This window comes from Nicotiana tabacum, chromosome 24, assembly GCF_000715075.1.
Source record: "Nicotiana tabacum cultivar K326 chromosome 24, ASM71507v2, whole genome shotgun sequence".
Taxonomy (NCBI): Eukaryota; Viridiplantae; Streptophyta; class Magnoliopsida; order Solanales; family Solanaceae; genus Nicotiana; species Nicotiana tabacum.
In genome coordinates, this window is record NC_134103.1 from 76351934 (window position 1) to 76375441 (window position 23508).

General features: G+C 38.0%; 1 protein-coding gene across 1 annotated transcript; it reads right to left on the bottom strand.

The window, feature by feature from the left end:
* Positions 1 to 3299: 3299 nt before the first annotated feature.
* LOC107786751 (uncharacterized) lies at positions 3300 to 8548 on the bottom strand. The gene is given in 6 exon segments (XM_016608267.2): positions 3300 to 3736; positions 3831 to 3967; positions 6333 to 6573; positions 6728 to 6930; positions 8390 to 8518; positions 8521 to 8548. Coding segments are annotated over 6 exon segments (966 nt in total). The 3' UTR covers positions 3300 to 3508.
* Between the last annotated feature and the right edge of the window lie 14960 nt (positions 8549 to 23508).

Here is a 23508-nt window from a genome sequence, read left to right on the forward strand (position 1 = left end):
TAATATATTTAATTATAGGTGTTAGCTAATTTCGAAATAAGCCCTACCAAACAAGCCCCTAATGATTTCACGTTGTTCAGCACTCAAAACCATGATCTGAGTGTGTGGGAACTGTTAGCTAGCCACAACAACAAACGCAAGCAGTATAATCCTATAAATGGAGTCAGATTAGGTCGGCTTGATTTATCCGAATCATTGCGCTCCCTAATTAACACCATACTATTGAATATATGACGTAGTATTCTTTTAGATACGCTCATATAACTAAAAACAAGGATTTATTTAACGTATATCCGAGTAAGTTTTTTCTCCGACTAGATGGAGGAAGTCTTCTAATCAAAGAAGGGATTGGTGGGATATGGAAAAATGAAAGGCAGAACTTTGTACTATACTAATATTGTACTAACCCAAGTTTAAAGAAGCATAAATAATTATTAAGCAAATCATTTAGGAGCAGATTCTTTTTTATAAAGTATGATTTGTATCACTAATTTTTGTCGAACAATTCTCTTGTCACTTCTATTGTAATAATGGAGAATCTTTCCCCCAAACAAGGATTTATTTAACGTATATCCGAGTAAGTTTTTTCTCCGACTAGATGGAGGAAGTCTTCTAATCAAAGAAGGGATTGGTGGGATATGGAAAAATGAAAGGCAGAACTTTGTACTATACTAATATTGTACTAACCCAAGTTTAAAGAAGCATAAATAATTATTAAGCAAATCATTTAGGAGCAGATTCTTTTTTATAAAGTATGATTTGTATCACTAATTTTTGTCGAACAATTCTCTTGTCACTTCTATTGTAATAATGGAGAATCTTTCCCCCAAACAAGGATTTATTTAACGTATATCCGAGTAAGTTTTTTCTCCGACTAGATGGAGGAAGTCTTCTAATCAAAGAAGGGATTGGTGGGATATGGAAAAATGAAAGGCAGAACTTTGTACTATACTAATATTGTACTAACCCAAGTTTAAAGAAGCATAAATAATTATTAAGCAAATCATTTAGGAGCAGATTCTTTTTTATAAAGTATGATTTGTATCACTAATTTTTGTCGAACAATTCTCTTGTCACTTCTATTGTAATAATGGAGAATCTTTCCCCCAAAATTGTATTTAGCTAAGCTTTTGTGGAAATTCAATTTGGGCATCGAGCCACTTGATAGAATCATTTTTTTTGTCATATAAAGGGATGCATTCAATTGTGCTCGTCCTTTATTGATCTTTGAGACTATTTTGCCACATTCCATGGTGCCACGTGTCTCTTCAAAGAAACAAAGATACCCTTCTATGCTGTGGGGCCCGTTTTCTCTCTCTCTCTCTCTCTAGTCACTCTCTCTCTTATCTGGGTCTGGAAAGATCTGACAAAAGATAGCAGGCTGGCATGACAAGTGCCTGGCCTCTTTTTGACTTGAATACAAACAATAGGACTAAGTGAGGGAAAAAACAGCAACGGTAACGAAAAGGTTAAGAAAATTAAAGATAAGAGAGATGGGAATTTCGAGAACTGTAATTTCTTTCCTGTAGCCTCACATGGAAGGTGCAAAAGCAAAAGAACTGTAGCTCCTCTTACCTATCCGAGACGTATTCTAACAATCAGTTTTGTTAGGCCAACCAACTGCTTATTCGCATTATTTTGAATTTTCAACTAGAATTGGCGGAAACCAGACAAGTTCGTTTTGCACTTCCAATAATTAGGTCAAGACTTAGAGTAATACAGTGAACAATTACTGCTAATCCAAACTTAGATAAAGTAAATTTATCGCAAGGCAAAGCCATGGTTATCTTGTCAGTTTTACAACAACACATACCAGTGTCGTTAATTGCAGTTTCTGCCTGGTAACGCCATGCAAGAAAGCAGAAATGTAACTGTTATATGCCTAGTGGTGTGGTACAATGACCAGCTGATCATGGTTAGTTTGAGGTGGCAAACGGGCGGGTTGGGTCATATTGGGACGGGTAATGATAATGAAAAAACGAATAAATTATTCGACCCGATCCATATTTAATACGAATAAAAAACGGATTAATCGACGAATAATATAGTTACCATATTATCCACAACTTCATGAATATGATCACTTTTGAGAGAATTCAGTCTTCCAAACTTGAGGAACCCCCAATTTGAAATTTTACAAATGTAAAAGTTAAAACCCATTAGTTATCTACTGGTTATCCATTAGTTATCAATTTTCTAAATGAATAATATGATTCTTATCCACATTTGATCCGTTTTTAAAAAATTTATTATCCAACTCATTTTTAATGAATAATATGGATGGTTAATTATTTTTTTTAATCATTTTGCCACACCTAGTTTCAGCCGCACTCCAGCTGTTAACATTAATGGCTTTTGGTAATTCAAAAATCTTTGCTCCACCTGCGCATTACTCAAGTCTATGCCTACAAGAACTATAAAGACACCTTAGTTACGTTCCATCCGTTTCAATTTAGATAATGTAGTTTAACTCGATACGGAATTTAAGAAGAAAAAAAAAACTTTTGAAACTTGTGGTCTTAAAAGTTTAAGGGGGTAAAAGCTTTGTGGGGCCATAACATTTGTATGGTTATAAAAGCTTCTCATTAAGAATAAAATGGGTAAAATGAAGAGTTTAAAGTTGAATTATTTCCAATTGTAGAAATGTGTCATTCTTTTTTGAACGGACTAATAAGGAAAGCGTGTCATCTAAATTGAAACAGTATCTCACTACTTAAATCATCACAATCATAGGTGAGACTGATTCACCATCAATAAAGGATTTCGCAAAATGCCTTGGAAAACTAGTGAAACCAGCATCCTACAAGGCAATAGCTTCAGTTAAAGCAAAACCCAAAATAGCATAACCAAATAATTGTTCTGCTCACGAATAATCGAGTCTAGCAAACAAGAACTGACATCGGGAAACCCTTTGTACACAAACTCACCAATTGCGGGAGAAAACTTACTGTAAAATGCAGCCAAACCATAATAATCACTCTACGCCACTCGGTCACTCCTTTCTCCAAGCAAATCTAAGCACCTGATACTGCACCTAAATGGACTTGACCAATGCACTGCATATACAATAATAAGTTCCTCTACCTTTTCATTTGGATGCATAAATTGCTGAGAAATGCAAATTCTTCATTACAAGTGTCCGTCTATGCAAAGATAAAATACTTCTTGACTATTTGTTAAAGGATTAATAATAATCCTATACCAGTCAGAGAAAAAAAGCTCATACCTTTAATAGATCGTATCCCTATTCTACCCTTTCATTTAGGAGGAGGGGATTTTAGATATTCACAGTTATCTGGTTTATATTAAAAAAGTTCCTTGCAAATAACTGGATTTACAATATGAACCATAATCAACCACCACGAAGCATTTGCATCAGGTTGAGAGATAGTAATTGACATTAACTGAAATCATCATACAGGAAAGCAACAGCATCAACAAGCATCCCCACCACAAGACTGCACTCTAGAATACAGAAAAGTACACGTTGACATGACATGTTAATACCTTAATCAGGCAAAGCAGTTCCTCTCTCAAGGTTATTCTTGATCTCCAAGGTGTATTTTCCAAAGGCACGCTCAATCTTCTTATTGAAGTGCTCGTTACGATCATTAATAGAGTCGATGTCTTTCTCTTCATGGAACTTTCTCCTCCGACTAAATGACTGGCGCTTCTCATCCCTGTCCTTGAGCTCCTTCACCATCCTCTCTATCTTGTCCTCTGACAATTTTGGTGCCTGTACGGTTGAAAGATATTAGTGTAGGGAACCTCTTTGCTAAAGTCTGAAATAAATAAAAAACAAAACTAGGGATCATGGCTGAAGCACCTACCTTCCCATATTGGAGACTTGAAGCTTCTCGATAAAATTCGGGGTCAGCTTCCTTCATTTTACTGTACTCATCTAGATCAACCGCAACATTCTTTGTCCGCTTCTTGTATGCATTGTATAGCGTTTTCTGATTAAAAACTGAAAAATGAAAATAACACAGAGAGGGAAGGAAATTAGCTCAGCTTCACCATATAAAACTGCATCACAATCCATAAATTCCAAAGTGCCAGAAAAATATAAGGTAAAATGAAGGTCAGCTATATTCCAAGATAAGGGATTGAACTTTAAGAAAATATATGTTTACCATGCATCATCACAGGCCCGAAGATATATCACATATTTACTACTGCTCAAGCTTTGTAGCTCTACAGCATCATAGACCGGAATCCATCTTCTACCTAAATTCAAGCTAGATAATACAAGGCTAGCAAATACATGCGAAAATTTTGCCAGAATATACAATCATAGCCACACATAATGATTAATTTCTCCTAAAATAGCTCTAGTTCCAGTTATATATATCAACATAAAAAAAAATTAAAAACGATAGAATATTAGAATTTATCAACTGAAGGAATCCAACTAATTCCTAGTTTTTCCCCAGTCGCAACACCACAAGCCACAACTGTACAAATGTAAACCTTGTCCAATTAGACACATCAAATTTTAGACCACCAGATAGGAGTGAACTTGAGGTGAGATTAGATGGAAATGATGTACCTAAATATAGACTATTTAGATATCTAGGCTCAATGTTCCAGGAGAATGGAATGATAAATGAAGATGTTATGCATAGCATTAAAGTAGGATGGTTGAAATGGAGCAGTGCCACAGGAGTGTTATGTGATAGGAGTGTTATGTGATAGGAAGATACCTACAAAAGTGAAAGGCAAGTAGGCAAGTTCTATAGACTGAATTTTAGGCGAGCAATGTTGTATGGGAGTGAGTGTTGGGCCTCTAAAGCCCAATATATCCACAAGATGAGTGTCGCATAGATGCGAATGTTAAGATAGATGTAGAGTTAAACAAGATAGATAAGATAAGAAATGATCACATCCGTCAGAAGACACACATAGAGGATAAATGAGAGAATGTCGCTTGAGATGGTTTGGCCAGGTGTTACGTAGACTTCCATATGCACCGGTTTCGGTATGTGAGAACATGATGATTGAAGGTGTGAAAAGAGGAAGAGGTAGACATAAAATCACCTGGAAAGAAGTTATCTCAAAAGATAAAAAATATAAGATAAAAAATATCTTGAAATTCAAGCAGATATAGCAAAAGATAGAAACCAATAGAAGTTAAAAATCCATATAGGTGATACCAACTAGAAGACTAGTGCTTGCTACAACACCCTCAGTATATTAGAGATATAACCACTAGAATATATTAGAAAACCCCTAGTGTCAGATAATGCTCAAGTACAACATATAGATTATGGACCCAAACAGAGCATTTACGATATTAAGGAATCATACCGACAACCCCAACTCTTGGGATTGAGGAGTAGTTATTGTTGTTGGTGTAAGATCTAAATGCACGCCGGTTTATTAAGCAAAAACTTTTACAAATAAATGCACCGCAATTGTTGTCATACTCCTAAAGTAAAAGTGTAAAGCAGGACACACACACTTCCTCCAAAGATAGTGCTGAAACATGAAAACAAAGGTAATCTCACCAAATTGTAGATGATTTGTCTCTTATGTGAAAATATATTCTAAAACACTCTCAGCTCTTTTGAAATCACATTCCAATTGTTACCATTCGTAAGAAATTCATCGGAGAGCTGGATAATACTTATGTTACACAGTGAACACATCAATTAGCTCTCTCATGTCAATATTTCCTTCTCTATGTCATACTATCAAGTCTATACAAACTCTAAAGTAGATGAAGCATACTGAGAACACGAAGTCACAAGGTAATCTTGTCTCATACCAAAAACACAGGCATACAGCTTAAATTGTGCATGCTAAAAGCCCTATATACTGCCATTTGTTTGAAGAGTTGATACCAATGAATGACCAAGAATTTACTTCCTCCTCGACCATTTTAAAGTGAAGAATCACATGTGAATCTCACTGAGCAGCTAAGGCTTAGGGTATTGAACCATTTAAAGCTTGATAACTAAGCAGACAATGATTCTTTTGGGCAAAATAAAGTGAGTTTATCTCAGACACACATTTTATGCTACATAGGTGTGAGCTTCAATAACCATGTAAAGTTTTTCTTTCTTTTATTTTTTATTTATTTAATTTATTTATTCTTTTTTTTGTGGGGAAGGGGAGCCTTGGCGTAACGGGTAAAGTTGCTGCCAGGTGACCTGGAGGTCACGGGTTCAAGCCGTGGAAACAGCTCTTGTAGAAATGCAGGGTAAGGTTGCGTACAATAGACCCTTGTGGTCCGGCCCTTCCCCGAACCCCGCGCATAGCGGGAGCTTAGTGCATCGGGCTGCCCTTTAGGGAGGGCTACAAATAGAGCAGTGATGAAAAATCATTCATACCATCCCAACCAGCTGGCGCTGGCTCCTTTTCCCACTTCTTATACTTTGACTCCGCCGACTCTTGTGTATCTAGCATGTATGCCTTACTCATATCTAATCCATTGGCATCTAACAACTTCCCAATTTTCTTCTTCCTTTCCTCGATCCATTTTTGCTTGGACATTCCCCTAGACTCTGGTGGAGCTTCTGTTTTTTTCTTCTCTGCTACCATTGCACTTTGATTAGCTTTTCTTGCCTCATTCTGCATAAAATTCCACAAGCTAGAATATAAATAATCTGATCAGGATACCATAAAGAACAAAAAAAAACAAGGAAAAAAAACACTAAATAGACAAGCTAACTGAATGCGGGCATTGCTTTCTAAAGAAACAGAAAGGAAGGATATTTGCAATTACCATTTTTAACCTTAATTCGAATAACTTTTTCTTCCTCCCAGTGAGATCTGCGGAGTCTTCTCCCATATTACCCCGCCCATCATCTTGATCATCTGCATCATTGTGCCTCTCGACATCATCCCTTTCATCAGGTGCAACTTCGCCCCTATCAGAACTCAGAACCGAGTGGGGCCGAACATTAACAGTATTAGCTTGCAATACACCTGATAGCACATTAAAAAGGTCAGACAAGGCAAGATACATATAACAAATTTGCCATTCCAAGGAGCAAACATTAGGCTTTAGCTCTCGTTAGAAATAAAAGTGCTAGCAAACTGAGATGCTTGAGAAAAGACTTATGTGAGCTTAACTAATTAAACCTAACACATTAGAATCTCCAACAGTTCATGCTTGAAATGCTGTCTTTGCTTCAAGTATAGTTTTCTTCGTGCAACCAATAAAGAAAGACTTTTAAAAGATGATAATAGAGGTATAGACTTTTAAAAGGAGCCCCTATTGGGCTCCTTGTGGGCGGAGGAGAGGTTTAGGAAGGGTAGAGCTTATCATATTAGGGGGAAACTCAGAGCCCTGATTGTCAATCCATGTCAATCCCTAAAAGCTCAAAGAAAACCAAGAAATCTTAGCATTAGTTCAGATTGGTGTCCTCAGCAACCTCACACCATTTGAATTCACATTTCAGCTAAGCATTGGCCACATATAAGTACAACCTAAAATGAAGTGTGTGGCTTAACCTCTTGCTGACATGATAAAGTTCACTTCAGCATATATAGATCCCCATTTCTCAACTCAATGCTGTTAATACGACAGAACTGATCACACATTTACAAGGAGTTCCTACGCAGCATTCACAAAAACTTACTCTTCCCCGTTCCATGAACTACTACTGACACTATTATTTACTTTTCCCCAATACGGCAGGACATGTTTAGACAAGATCTATAGCCATTGTACTGCAACCATGTAAAGCATTTGCTCAACAAGATTCAAACTTGAAAACAACACTTCAAGCTTCACCCTTCCATCTAGGGATGTCAATTTTCCAGCAATGCAACCATGACAACCCATATTTTCCAGCACCTCACTACCTTAAGCACCAATTACCAACTCTTTTGACCTCAGTAATGCAGGAGACAGCACAGCTATATATGTCTCTCAACCAGCTAACACCCTACGCTCTCACTTTGCCATCTTTTACCGGCAAAGATTGCTTGGTCACTCTCTATCCAGTATTACTTTTTCTTTGATTGGTGCTCTACTACAACTCCCTCCTCATTACAACTTTCTGAAGAAATACTTGAATCAAATCAATATACCACAGCTATCTACAAGGAAAAAAACCTAGTAATACCAAGGAGCCTTTTGTGAACCTAATCTCTAGTCCCGTAAAAACCATGAACACAAAATTCCAGGTGAAAAAACAACCATCAGTAGCTTCAGCGACAGGGTATCTAAACTTGTGCAAGCAGTATAGAATCAGCAACGGAATAAAGACATAAAACAATGCGCAAAACATATTCTTTTTAATTTTTTTTTTTTTTGGCTCTTTGGGTAAGTGCAGACAGCCATAACTAAATGGTTTTAACTTTTTGTGAGTTGACTCATAAGCGCCAAAAAGCCAAAGAAATCCAGGGTTGTAAGCTAAAACCAGCTCTAAAGTCTAACCTGTTTCAGCTTTGCTCATTTGCTTCTTTGCTGCAGCTATTATATTGAAGCAATAATCGCTGCATTCATGATAAGGGTTGGATGCATTTCGACAATCGGGGTGAACTCTTCCTTCTTCAGTCATGTTCTAGTTTCCCTTATCACATCAATTTCCTGCATCGTCAATACAAATATACAGTTTTAACCAAAATAAATTTTCAAACCGGGCAAACATGGAAAATATCACAATTCATAAAGTAAAGTCTAGATGTAACTTCAATCCATCTCAAGTTTGTAAAGAGGTAAAACTTAAAACTATTTTCCCAGTTACAAGTAACATTAAACCTCTCCTAGTTACTACACCAATAAGCTAGTGCTTTTCTTTTTTTTTAACCAATTGATGCCCAATGCTTGAATTAATATGGTTTAAAAATAAAAAGTGAATTAGAAATTTTTTGTTATGATGGTGGTGCCCTGACCAGCTTGGGCGCAACTATTCCACCGGGTATATGCTACCTCCCACCAGCATCGATGCCAGGGAACTCTGCCCACCAATCATAAGTTAAAGGTGTGAAGGAACTGAATAAGCTATATTTTATAATTTTACCGTTCTAATCAATGATTATATTTAATAACAGAAATAGTCAGAAAATTGACTAGTGAATGCAAAAGCAGATTCGCAATATCATATGTTTGTAGCTATTATCACATGGAAAACAAATAAAAGTGTAGATTAATTGTATAAATCACAAATAACTATGACAAATCGGAAACCGAAACCTTCTTTTTATGCACTGGGAGATAGATAAAAAGAGATGCAGCTTAACATAATTCACATGTACCTTATAACTCGAATTCGGTGGAGAAAGAGATGGAGGAGGAGCAAATTCGCAGCTTGAGATTGATGTAGTGGGTGTGAACTTGACCGAGAAAGAAATTTGAGATGAACCTGGATTTGGGGAACAATATAACCCTTATTTGGATTTGATTCGCAATTTCGCATGTCCCAATCAATGGGCTTGTAAAATTTCAAAACATTATCATGCTATATTGGTGTTTCACCTAAAAGAGAATTTTCAAACTCCAACACAATGTGCTGGAGTTTTACTTGTAAAAGTTTCAAACTCTAACACGTTGTCCTAGTGGTTTTCAGTAATTTGACTGGGGGTATTTTTATTCGAGTTTTTGAATTAAAAAATGACTATTTTTAACTATATTTCAAGTAATGGAACTTTAAATGTCGATTCAAAAGGTGGCTTGCCCACCCAATTTTTACAGAATGATAAAGAAGAATTAACCCAAATAGCCGCCCACACAACCACTTAAGCTAGAAATAGCCGATGGAAGTATAATATATGTATAATTGTGTATAATCTAATTATATGGCTAGAAAAAATAAATAATGAATATGACCAGCTATTTGTGTAAATATCCCAAAGATAAAGAGCTACCCAATATTTAGTGAAAATAACATGGGTTAGCTAGTTTTTGGACTGATAATTATCACACCCTCCTTTTTACCCCAAAAAGATATGTGTTATGGATTTGTTGTGGGTCAAAGAGTTTTCCAATTAAAATGACAATTTGAAATAGGGATTATTTTATTGTTTCAGAGCCACCACTTGGATTTAATTTTTTCGATGTTCCAAGTCACCTTTTATTTGAATCCCTAGTCAAAGGAATATTTGACTCTATTATTATTGGTCTGTGATAACAAAGTCCAGGTAAGGAATTTTGTTGACCGGGGAGAAGGTGTAAGGCATTCACCGAGTCCCGTGATTCTAGCACGATCGCTTTATTGACTACATTTGGCTTATATTTTTTTTGGATAAAAATGTATTTTATTGATTTTCGTGTCTTACCTGTGTACTTTTTTATTGATGCGATTATTAGAACTATTGAAGAATGACTTGGAGAATATTATATTATCATGACCACGCTACGCAAACGAATGCGTGATCGAAAATAAAATTAATTAACTTATCATAATCGCGCCTCGCAAGCAAATCCGAAATCATGACAATCAATTATTTATAATATTATTGAGAAATTACTACATTTGTGTTTGAGAAAATTAGTTTAGGAATTTATTAAATGCCACTATCGCGTTACGCAAGCGAATTCGCGATTATAGTGAAAGGCTAATTTAATTGAGAATTAATTAAGCTATTGAAATTATTAAATTAATTTATTAAGTGTTAAACATCATGCTACGCAAGCGAGTCCGTGAATAAAAAAGTTAAAGCGCGCCTACTAATTACCTAATGTTTAAATTAATTACTTATAAGGAAACGAGTTAATTATGTTGGAAAATATTATTATTATTTTCTAGTCTTATTGTTGGAAAAAATTATGCAAATAAGATATTGGACCAACTCTATCTATCTTAAAGAAATGGGCCAACTTCTTATTAAAGAAAAAATGGGCTAGCTTATAGATTTTAGAGCTATTGAACTGCTGAAATTTATTATAAGAAAATGGGCCAGCTAATTAATTTTTAAGAAGAAAAGGAATGGGTCAACAAGCTTAGTTAGGATCGGGCCTGCTGATATTACTCTTATTTGACCCATTATTCAATTTATTAGTTTGGTGGTTAAAGGCCCACTTATCATTACCAAACCTTAAACCACATTCTCTTTCATTAAAATAATGATCCTTGCAACACATTCATGTCTTCTAGAATGGCTTAATTTAAACCCAAAAATTAACACAACTTGTTAGGGAAAAAACTGTAGAAAGAACACTAAATATTCAAGCTCAATTTCATAGCGAACAATTAAACCAATAGATACTACGATGGACTACACGAGAAGCTAGTTATTATTCCCATAGCCTGAGGTAACCAAACTCTTTTCATTGCTAAATCACCTTCTACTTCATCGGTAACTCTTTTTTGGCATACATCTTCAAGGCTAATATCTAACTAAACATGTGAATCTAAACATGCACGGAAGAAGAATAAAACATCATGTTGAAGCTTTGCACTAAACTAAACAACGCTAATCTCATAAACCAAACGAAATTAATACTAACACATAAAACTCTCTTCTTTCTCTCTTAAAGATCAAGCTTAATATCTGGCTAATTCAACAATGCTTAAACCATGAACTAAAAGGATTGGACCTAAAACACAATATGAACATCATTAAGGCAAATCCTGAAATGTAAAGGAGTAAAGTAACATATTGTCTCCTTTAATACATCAGAATAAAACCTACACCCATTTGAAGCAAACAACAACCTAAACATCATTTAAACATGTCATTAACTAAAAGAAAAAGTTCAACTAACTCTTATATATGCTTGATACTTAAAAGAATACAGATCACATACGACCATAATACTTTCAAGGTGCCGAATATACTAAAAGGGTTCGAATCACTTCATTTTCATTCACTCTTGATCCAGAAAGTAATACAACAGTTAAAGAAATTACCTGGGCAGCAGAAAAGAAAATATCAGTGGAGAGCGAACTGAATTTTAGTTAGGGGTGTTCATAACCGAACCGAAATCGAAAACCGAACCGAAACTGAAGCTTAATGGCTTATTGGTATCGGGTTAACGGTTTAACGGACGGGGAACGTATTGAAATTTTTTTATTAACGGCTTATCGGTTTGGGGGCGGATTATTCAATTTTCTTAACGGATAATCCGTTAACCTGTTAAGAATATATATATATATATATATATAAAATTTATTTTTATCCATATATATATATTAAATATCAAAAACCCTTCCACTTCTTCCAATACTCTGTCTCTAAGTTCTAACGCCTAATTCCTAAATAATCAGAATCCTTACGTACTATGCATCAGAGGATCCCAGGCTTGGCTTAGCTTAGCTTATTCTCCCACCCAACAACAAGATTGTTTAAGCTGATGTCTATGGATCACCTCTGCTTTTATTTTTTTAAACTAATGTCAGTTGTCTATGTTTAATAGAAGAACAGCAGTGTTGTGCCACAACTTTTTTCACTCTACAACACATGACACACTACATCATTCTTATGTAGGCGTTAACAGACATGTATGTCTGGACTCAATGTGTAATTTCCTATTCTGAATTTGTATGCTAGGCGGTCAACAAACAATTAATGCATGCAATATAGATTGAATTAGGCCGATAAACCGCCCGATAAGAGCTAAACCGATACCAATCCGCCCGATATCTTATCGGGTGGCTAGCGGATTAATACATTTAAAAGTCGATAACCGTTAAGCCAAACCGTTAAGAGTAATTAACCGCCCAATCCACCCGATAAGCAGCCCTAATTTTAGCAAACAAAGTCAGCAAAAACATCCACGTAACAACAGCCAGTCAGTGTTAAAAATAGCCCAGAAAATCTAGCAGAGACTCTTGAAACTAGTAACTAGTAAACTCAGAATTTAGCTAAACGATCGCTCTATTTTCTCAATAGTTTTACACTCTAAAAGTCACTCACAAAGCTCACAATTTTCAGTTGCTAAATGATGCTTCAGCTGTTGAATTTTTCTCTCAAAGTTATGTGTTTTACTTAGAGTGAAAGATCTGTCCAAGTGTGTGAGAAAATGAACTCTTAAGTAGGAAACAAAAGCACCTTTTGGACAGCTTTTAGTTTACCAAAAGTCATTCCAAAAGGACTAACTTTTGCTACAAAAATACTTGCCCAAAAGACTCACTTATGTGTGCTAAAAGTCTGTTCAAGGGCTGTCCAAAAGGGAAAGGACAGTCCAAACCAACTAAAGTGGCAAAAACATGGAGGAAAATATACTTTCATCCACTCAAGTACAAAAAATTAAGCTACTTTGTACCCTAAATCATGATCAACTTAGCTAAATTCAGCTTTAAGCTAATTAATACCAAACCTAGTTTGCTTCAAGCCAAAATAAATAACTAGAACTTAGTTAAAATACCACAAACACATAACTAAAACTTAACATTAAACTATTAATCAATCAAAGACTTAAAGATTAAGCAAATACATGTATTGACTAGTGAAGGCTTAATAGAACTCAATAGTTTAAACTAAATCAAAATCAGAAAACATAATTCAAACTTAACGACTTAGAGTAAAACACAAACATATTACTAGTGAGACAAACTAATGTAATCAACAAAGATGAGAATTAAACGATCGCTAGCAAAATATACACTACAAAGAACTATGATAGAAAAGTGGTGAAACAAAAATCAGAAACATAGAAGAAAGGTTTCGAGTTCGAGTTTATACCAAATTTTGAGACATTCGACGTCGAATCGAGCAACGAGACGATGCCGAGGATACAAAGTGGTGGTTGTCCGACCCCGAGGTGCATGTTTCTTTTTGGAAGACGCTAAACCAATAGATTCCGGCATCTTGTCAAAAAGAAACAAGTGTCTTTAGCTCGAAAATAATTAAGACGGAGAAGCCGTGGTAGTGGCAGAGGGGTGGGCAACGGTGGACGCTGGAATTCCGATCGCCGGAGTTTGGAATTCGGAATTAAAACTAATACAAAGAGATAGAACCAAGCAAGACTTACACATATATGCAAGTTTTATGTGAAAAGGGAGCGTGGAACCTCATCAATTTGGGGACAAAAGAGGCTAGGGTTTTTCGAATTTGGGTAGATTTGTGGATTTTGGGAGGGATTTTTAGGATTTAGAGGTTGTAATCGGAAATAGGAGGTTGAGATTGAGGGGGGTGAATGTTTGGGGTGATTGGACGTGCGTCGCCATCGTGGGGATGGCGGAGGAGTCTGGGGGACGCGAGAGAGTGAAGAGGGAAGGAGATAAGAAGAATTATGGAGGAAATGGGGTAAAATTACAACCTCTCTAAGTCTTAAATACCTAGTTGGGAGATTGATTGTGGACCATTGGATCAAGAGAGATCAAACGGTTGAGAGTCAATATCTGGGCTACCAGATGAAACGACGCAGTTTCACTATGAAACTACGTCGTTTAAAGACTCCAACGGGATGGCCTTATTTTGAACCGGGTCCAGGTGCTTTTGGGCTTCGATTTTGGGGCCAATTTCGGTCCAACTCTGCTAAAAACAAAACTTAGCCCACATTTCTATTCTCTTTTAATTACCTATAAACAACTAAAAAATCCTACACTTACACACATAATAAACATAGAAAAGAAGTGCAAAATTAGGCATTTACAACTGCCCCTCTTTGCTCGAGAACATGGAGAGTTTTTGTGCAAAGATAGTGAATGCCATTGCTAATTTGCTAATATAACACTCCAATTGAAGCATTCTTTTTTTGAAAAAAGGTGACCGAACCTTGCTTCCGAGGTTTCCTAAATATCCTTGGCTATAAAGGAATCAGGTTAGTGTAGTTTTGAAAAAATTTTGGTAGCTGGGACTACCAGATACTGAAGTTAAGACTGATATTGTTGTTGTTGTTGTTACTGTTATTGGTACTTGCTGCTTACATCAAAAGAAAAAGAGTGCTTACATTAAAATAAAAAGAGAAGAGAACTACATATATCTACAAACTAAGATTATAAAATTCCTAGCAATGTGTCTTCTGGAGTCAAATCTTGATTCTTGACTTGCTCGCTTGTTTTGACCTTAGAGTGGATCTTGATGCTCTTTGAAAAAAGGAATATGACTCAATATCAGTTGCTTGCTTTCCTGATCCGAAATTGAGAAGATAAATCTTGAGACGCCGAGTTGCTGACACATTATCGAAACTAACTCCAACTATCTTATGACAACAATTTTCTTTCTTCTGATGAGAACTGAAAATTGCAAGCTTTAATCGCCATAATATGTGCTTTACGGCAGGGTCCTGCAAAGCCATCAAAGATGAATAAAACGAACAAAATATTTCTGCTCCAGTTTGGCACTAGAAAAATTTTGTGAGTTATTAGAGAAAGCTACAAACTATCCAATTTGTTGAAAGGAAGACAGAGACAGTAGTTTAAACTAGCTATATGAGGATATGCAACCAGGGGGTAGAACCCCGTGTTACTAAAAGAAAATGGAATTAGGGGATGGTATCCTATATTACTAAAAGGAAACGTAACCAAGGACTGGTACCCTGTATTACTGAAAGAACGTAACCAGGGGATGTAACTATGGGTTGGCACCTTGTATCACTGAGAAACGTATGTAACCAGGGGTTGGCATCCAGTATTACTAAGAGGAATATAACTAGGGTTTGGCACCCTGTATCACTAAGAGGAATATAACCGGGGGTTGGCACCCTGTATCACTGAGAAATGAGAAATGTATATAACTAGGGGTTGGCGCCCTGTATCACTTAGAAGGAATGTAACCAGGGGCTAGTACCCTGTATTACTGAAAGGAAATGTGACCAGGGATTGGCACCATATATCACTAGGAATGAATGTAACCAGGGGTTGGTACCCTGTATTACTAAAAGAAAATATAACCAGGGGTTGACACCCTATATTACTGAGAAAGAATGTAACTAAGGGTTGGTACTCTATATTACTGAAAAGGAATGCAACCAAGGATTGGCACCCTATATCACTAGGGAGGAATGTAACCAGGGTTTGGTACCATGTATTACTGAAAGAGAAATGTAATTATGGCTTGATACCTTTGTACTCGGGGATAAAATGTAACCAGGAGATGGTGCCATGTATTAATGATATGAAACGTAAAAGGAATGTAACCAAGGGTTGGTACCCTGTATTACGAAAAATAAAATATAATCAGGGATTGGCGCCCTGTATTACTGAAGAGGAAATGTAACCAGGGTTTGGTACCCTGTATTACTGAAAGGAAAAATGTAATCAGGGGTTGGTACTCTGTATTACTGAAATGAATGTAACCAGGTGTTGTGTCACGACCCAAAACTAACCCCTGTCGTGATGGCGCCTATCGTGGAACTACGCAAGCCGACTCATTTTCAAAATAAAACTATATTTTTATTTCAAAGATAATTTCAAGGTTATATGAGTTGGATCCCCTAGGCGAAATGGTTCTACCCGAGTTAAGCTAAGAAAACAGCCTGAGCGAAGAGTACTTCTACCTGGAAATATGAGTTGGACCCCCTAGGCGAAAAGGTTCTACCTGAGTTAAGCTACATAAAACAGCCTGAGCAAAGAGTAATTCTACCCGGAAATATGAGTTGGATCCCCCTAGGCAAAACGGTTCTACCTGAGTGAAGCTACGTAATTAGCCCGAGTGAAGAGTACTTCTACCCGGAAATATGAGCTGGATCCACCTAGGCGAAACAGTTCTACCCGAGTTAAGCTACGTAAAACAGCCTGAGCGAAGAGTACTTCTACCCGAAAATATGAGCTGGATCCCCCTAGGCGGAGCGGTTCAACCCGAGTTAAGCTACGTAAACAGCTTGAGCGAAGGGTACTTCTACCCGGAAATATGAGCTGGATCCCCCTAGGCGAAACGATTCTACCTGAGTTAAGCTACGTAAATAGCCTGAGCGAAGGGTACTTCTACCCGGAAATATGAGCTGGATCCCCCTAGGCAAAACAGTTCTACCTGAGTTAAGCTACGTAAAACAGCCTGAACAAAGAGTATCTCTACCCGAAAATATGAGCTGGATTCCCCTAGGCGAAAAGGTTATACCTGAGTTAAGCTACGTAAAACAGCCTGAACGAAGAGTACTTTTACCCTTAATATGAGCTGGATCCCCTAGGAGAAAAGGTTCTACCTGAGTTAAGCTACAAAAATAGCCCGAGCGAAGAGTATTTCTACCCGGAAATATGAGCTGGATCCCCTAGGCGAAATGGTTCTACCTGAGTTAAGATACATAAAACAGCCTGAGCGAAGAGTACTTCTACCCGGAAATATGAGCTGAATCCCCTTAGGCGAAAAGGTTCTACCTGAGTTAAGCTACGTAAACAGCCTGAGCGAAGAGTACTTCTATCCGGAATATGAGCTGGATCCCCTAGGAAAAAAGGTTCTACCTGAGTTAAGCTACATAAACAACATGAGCGAAGAGTACTTCTACCCGGAAATATGAACTGGATCCCCCTAGGCAAAAAGAAACTACCTGAGTTAAACTACATAAACAGCTTGAGCGAAGAGTACTTCTACCCGGAATATGAGTTGGATCCCCTTAGGCGAAAAGGTTCTGTCTGAGTTAAGCTACGAAAATGGGAGGTATGAACATTAGTGATGAATGCTGAAAATAAAAGAAAATGGAGATTTTGAGGAACTTATCTTTGGTGACATTCGTCCTTTGAGAATCGCCATTTTACACCACTTTGCTCCTGCTTCAAACAAGGAAATATTGTGAGTTTTCAAAGTGGTGATCGGTTTGTGGCCTTGATCCCCCGAGTAGTTTGAATTCATGGCCACTGCTGTCGAAGAACCGATTCTGTTAGTGTGGTACCGAGATGCTCGGATACTCTATATTGTTTAATGGAGACCTTGGATTTCCGATGTTGCCCCAAATTGTTCAGCATCAGCTGTTCCAAACAGATATTTACCCATTCTGTATCTTCAATCTCCGATTCCACAATGATCCGGAGAGAAGGAATTTCGACTTCAACCGGTATTACAGCTTACGTTCCATATATTAGTAAATAAGGAGTTGCACCAACAGATATGCGAGCAGTCGTGCGGTATCCCAAAAGAGCAAAAGCCAACTTTTTATGCCATTGTGTGGACCCTTGGATCATCTTCCTGAGAATCTTCTTGATGTTCTTGTTTGCCGCTTCAACGACTCTGTTGGCTTTTGGTCGGTAATGCGTAGAATGGTGATGCATAATTTTAAACTGCTCGCATACCTCCTTCATCAGATGACTATTTAGATTAGCTGCATTGTTAGTGATAATTGTCTTTGGGATACCAAAACGACATATGATATTGGAATGAACAAAGTCTACTACTGCTTTCTTGGTGACTTCTTTGAAAGTAACTGCCTCCACCTATTTGGTGAAGTAATCAATGGAAACCAAAATGAATCTATGCCCATTTGAAGCCTTTGGCTCGATTGGCCCAATAACATCCATTCCCCAAGCAACGAAAGGCCAAGGAGAGGATATGGGATGCAACTCCGATGGAGGCGAGTGAATCAGGTAGCCATGAATCTGGCATTGGTGACACTTGCAAACAAAATTAAAGCAATCTTGCTCCATAGTAAGCCAATAATACCCTGCACGTAGAATCTTCTTCGCCAAAATGTATCCATTCATGTGAGGCCCACATACCCCCGAATGCACTTCACTCATGATCCGCTCAGCTTATGTGGAATCTATGCATCTCAATAGATTCAAGTCTGGGGTCCTTTTGTTCAAAATTTGCCCATTTAGGAAGAAACCAACATCGAGCTGCCTTATAGTTCTTTTTTGATCTCCCTTTGCATGCTTTGGGTATTCCTTTGTTTCAGGAATCGTTTTATGTCATTATACCATGGTTCACCATCTAGTTATGTCTCAATTGTATTACAGTAACCGTGTTAATTAAAAACTTGGATTTCTAGTGGATCAATATGGGTTTTGCCTGGATAAAGGAGCATCGAGGCTAAAGTATCCAAGGCATCGTCTAGCTCGTTGAGAAACCTGATAATGTACCTGAACTCGATGGATTTGAATCTTTTTCTCAGATCATACACACATTGTCTGTATGGAATAAGCTTGATGTCTCGAGTCTCCCATTCGCCTTGGGCTTACTAGATAAGCAAGTTGAAATCTCCTATAACCCATAGTTCATGCACATCCAGATCGAGGGCCATTTTCAGATCCATGATACAAGCCTCATATTATCCGTATTATTGGTACAGAAGAAACGAAGTCGGGCCATTGCAGGGTAATGCTGTCCAATAGGTGAGATGAGGATTGCCCCGATCCCAACTCCTTTGATATTGACAGCCCCATCAAAATATATTTTCCATACATGGCTATCGTCCTGAACTACTTTCTCTATTGAGTTGACCTCTTTATCTGGGAAGTATGTGCTTAGTGGATTGTAATCATCATCAACTGGATTCTCTGCCAATGCTTGTGCTTTCATTGCGGTACGAGTTACATAGACGATGTCGAACTCTATGAGCAGGATTTGCCATTTTGCAAGCCTATCAATGGGCATTGGCTTTTGGAATATGTACGTCAAAGGATCTATTCTAGATACGAGGTAAGTAGTTTAGGCCAAAAAATAATGCCTCAGCTTCTGAGCGACCCCAGTCAAGGCACAACATGTCCTTTCTGAAAGGGTGTACTTAACCACATAATTGGTGAACTTCTTACTTAAATAATAGATTGTATGTTCCTTTTTGCATGTCGCATCATGTTGCCCCAAAACGCATCTAAATAAGTTATTTATCACCGATAGATATAAAAACAAAGGCCTACCAGGTTCAGGTGGGACCAGGTAACATCCTTTTTCAGCAACTTAAAGATGGGCTCGCATGTGGTTGTGAGCTGAGCAATGAACCTACTGACGTAGTTCAACCTACCGAGCAAACTCATGACTTCAGTTTTATTCTTCGGGGGTGGCAGATCTCGAATGGACTTTATCTTAGATGGATCCAATTCGATGCCTCTCCGGCTGACTATAAAACTGAGAAGTTTCCCATATGGAACCCCAAATGCATACTTGGCTAGATTGAGCTTAAGGTCATACATTCGAAGACGTTCGAAGAACTTTTTCAAATCGCGCACGTGATCATCCTATGTCTTTGATTTTATGATGACATCATCGACATATACTTCGATCTCTTTGTGCATCATGTCGTGGAAAATGATAGTCATGGCCCTCATGTAAGTTGCCCATGCATTCTTCAAACCGAATGGCATGACCTTGTAACAATAAGTACCCCATGGAGTGGTAAAAGCAATCTTTTCTGCATCATTCTTATCCATTAGAATCTGGTGGTACTCAGCATAGCAATCCACGAACAATTGTATCTCATGATTTGCGCAATTATCTAAAAGAATGTGGATGTTTGGTAAAGGAAAATTATCCTTTGGACTTACTTTGTTCAGGTCCCTGTAGTCAACACAGACTCTAGTTTTCCATCCTTCTTTGGCACAAGAAAAACATTTGCCACCCAGGTGGTGTATTAGACAGCTCTGACCACATTGGCGCTCAGTTGCTTCATTATTTCCTCTTTGATTTTGTCACTCATATCCATTTTAAATTTTCGTTGCTTTTATTGTACTGGTGGAAAATCAGGATATGTGAGAAACTTATAAGTCATTAGGTCAGCACTTAAACCTGGCATATCATCATAAGACCAAACAAACACATCTCTGTATTCAAATAAAAGTTGAATTAAGGCATATCTGGTTTTTGTTCAGTGTGAATGCTTATCTTTGTTTGTCTAACTTCTTCATGACTTCCGACATTAATTGGCTCAATTTCATTGAGGTTGGGCTTAGGCTTGTTTTCAAATTGTTCCAACTCTCTTTTTATTTCCTCAACAACTTCATCTTCATTATATTCAACCTCTTGATGCATTATTTCAAAATTAGATAGCTTTGTAAGATCTGTCGCATGAATTCTGCATGCATGTCATGTTATTAAAGCTGGTATTAACAAAACTGAAATGGAAACAAAATGACAGAAATTAGGAAAAGAAAAAGATACAAACTTAATACAAAACTGAACTGCATTTCATTGAATTTTAAAGGATAGAAGTGTTAACATCACAACAAAACAATCATACTGAGATGTTTGAATTACAACCCTGAAAGTAACCCAAAATACAAAAAAGAAGCTACAAAAGCAAACTACCAAGACTCTTTCCTTGTGGGGAGAGGAGTTGCTTCCCAGTTGTTGAGCATGGTGTCTGAGCCAATTAGTTGCATATCGGAACGACTAGTGCCTTCACCAACTTGGATCATATTCACTTCAGAAAATATCTGGTTGTGGCCATAGAACATTTCATCGATGTTTTCATGTGCTGAGGAATTTTTACCCTCTTGGAGTCGTGGCTTGACAAAAGTGTAGAAAATGTGAGGGATGGGTTGCTGCAAGACCTACCCATGCTTTTTGCGGTGCTTGGCTTTGTCTTCATCTGCTTGTGTTGGCCTGAAGCCTAAGCCAAAAGTACCTTTGTTGCTAAAGGGAGAGATGGTTTTCGAAATTCCTTGCAATAATGCCCCCAGGCCTTTTCCTGGCTCATAACCCCGTCTCAGCATAAGTGCAGCCATTATTATAGATGTGGCAGAAAGACGATGATGCAGAATAAGCTTTTATTACTCAACATGGTCCATAACAACCACTTCGAAAGCCTGATAGACAATGGACTCGCACCCGTCCTTGGCCTCAATACACGGGATTAACGGGTCTTTATAAATGGATGACTCGTATTCTCTATGAACAATAATTTCTTACCTGTCATATTCGAACTTGAGCATCTGATGCAAGGTGGATGGCACAACTCGAGCCGTATGGATCCATGGCCTTCCAAGAAGAAAGTTATAAGAAGTTTCCATGTACACTACTTGGAAGATAATTTCAAAATCAACCGGCTCAATTGTCATGGTGAGGCTGATCTCCCCAATGGTGTCTCTCACTGATCCATCAAAAGACCGGATACAGACATTGCTTGTTCAGATTCTGTCTGTATTGATCTTCATGCTTTGCAAGGTGGAGAGAGGGCATACATTTACGCTCGAGCCTCCATCAACCATGACTCGCTTTGCGTAATGCCCCTCACATTTGACAGTTAAGTGTAAATCCCTATTGTGCCCGGCTCCCTCCTCAGGGAGTTCATCATTGGTAAAGGAGATTTTATTCACCTCAAAACAATTGTTGGTCATCTTCTCTAACTGATTCACTGTGGTGTTCTCTGAGACATGTACCTCATTCAGGATCTTGATTAGTACACGGACATGCTCTTCTGAATGTATGAGCAGAGATAGCAGAGAGATTTTAGCATAAGTCTTTCTTAACTGATCAATGATTGAGTAATCCTGAACTTTCATCTTTTTCAAAAACTCTCCCGCCTTTTTTTCAGTGACTGGTTTCTTTATTGGCATTTGGCCTTATTTGATTTTCTTGGCCTTCCTCAACTCTTCTGGAGAGTAATACCTCCCCGATTGAGTCAAGCCCCCAGTCTCCCCCACTTATTCTATGATTTCCTTGCCTTTGTAGGTTACTACAGTTTTGTTGTAGTTCCAAGGAATGGTTTTCGTGTTTGTCACACATGGTTGCACGGCGTGTTTGATTATGATCAGCTATGTTATACCTTTTGTACCACCTTGATTCTGCCTCATAACGGGGTGGCCTCCCAGGACATACAACTTTGGGCTTGGAACACTAGAACCGACTCCCAACCTCGAAATTTTGTTAACAAATAAAGTTTCCTTCTCTGAGCTCTAGACGCCTTTCACAATCAACGGCACATCTTGGCTTGGACTTACTTCCAGTCTTGTTCTTTCTTGAATCATTCCCATCGTCATTTCTGCTCGGCCAACAGGCTTGTATTCTTGATCTCGACCAATCATTCTCACAAAATAAACATCATTGTGTGCTGGCAATGGGTTGTTTGTCACATTAGGAGGGTCCTCGCCATTTGTCACCACAATCAACTTTTCAGATATGAGTCTTTCTATGGCTCTTTTCAAAGTCCAACAGTCGTCAGTGCTATGTCCCAAGCACCTGATTGATATTCACATCTAGTATTTTCTTGAAATCCATGTGAATCGGGATGCATATGGTAGGGAGCGATGGGTCCAATCACGTCCACCTGCTTCAACTTTTGGAACAGAATAGAGTATGATTCAGCCAGTGGAGTGAAATTTTCTACCGGCCTCTGCTCTCGACCATAATCCTGCCTGGGACGAGCATTGTAGGGTGCCCAAAACATTTGTTACTGAGGTCAAAGGATCCTTAGATCTGGCGCCCGTACTTGTTTATTGGGCGGACGAGCATAAGACTGGGCATTAAACACTATATACTGTGGTGGGCCCACATAGTATTGAGGAGTTGGCGGGGGGTAATAATGTTGAGGGTAGCTGAATTGCCCCTGTTGAACTTGCATATAAGGGTGCGATGCCCCTCTTTGAACTTCCATGGATCCCGAAGTCATCATGGACCCTTCATCTCTCTTCTTTTTATTTGCCAAACTTCCCGACCCATTTTGGATTGCTTGGGTGCTAGCTTTGAAAGCAACCCGACTTACAATTCTGCCAGTCTTGAGGCCATTTTCGACCATCTCCCCTATTTTGATTGCTTATGCAAAATGTCTACCCATCGCGGACATCATGTTCTGAAAGTAATTAGGCT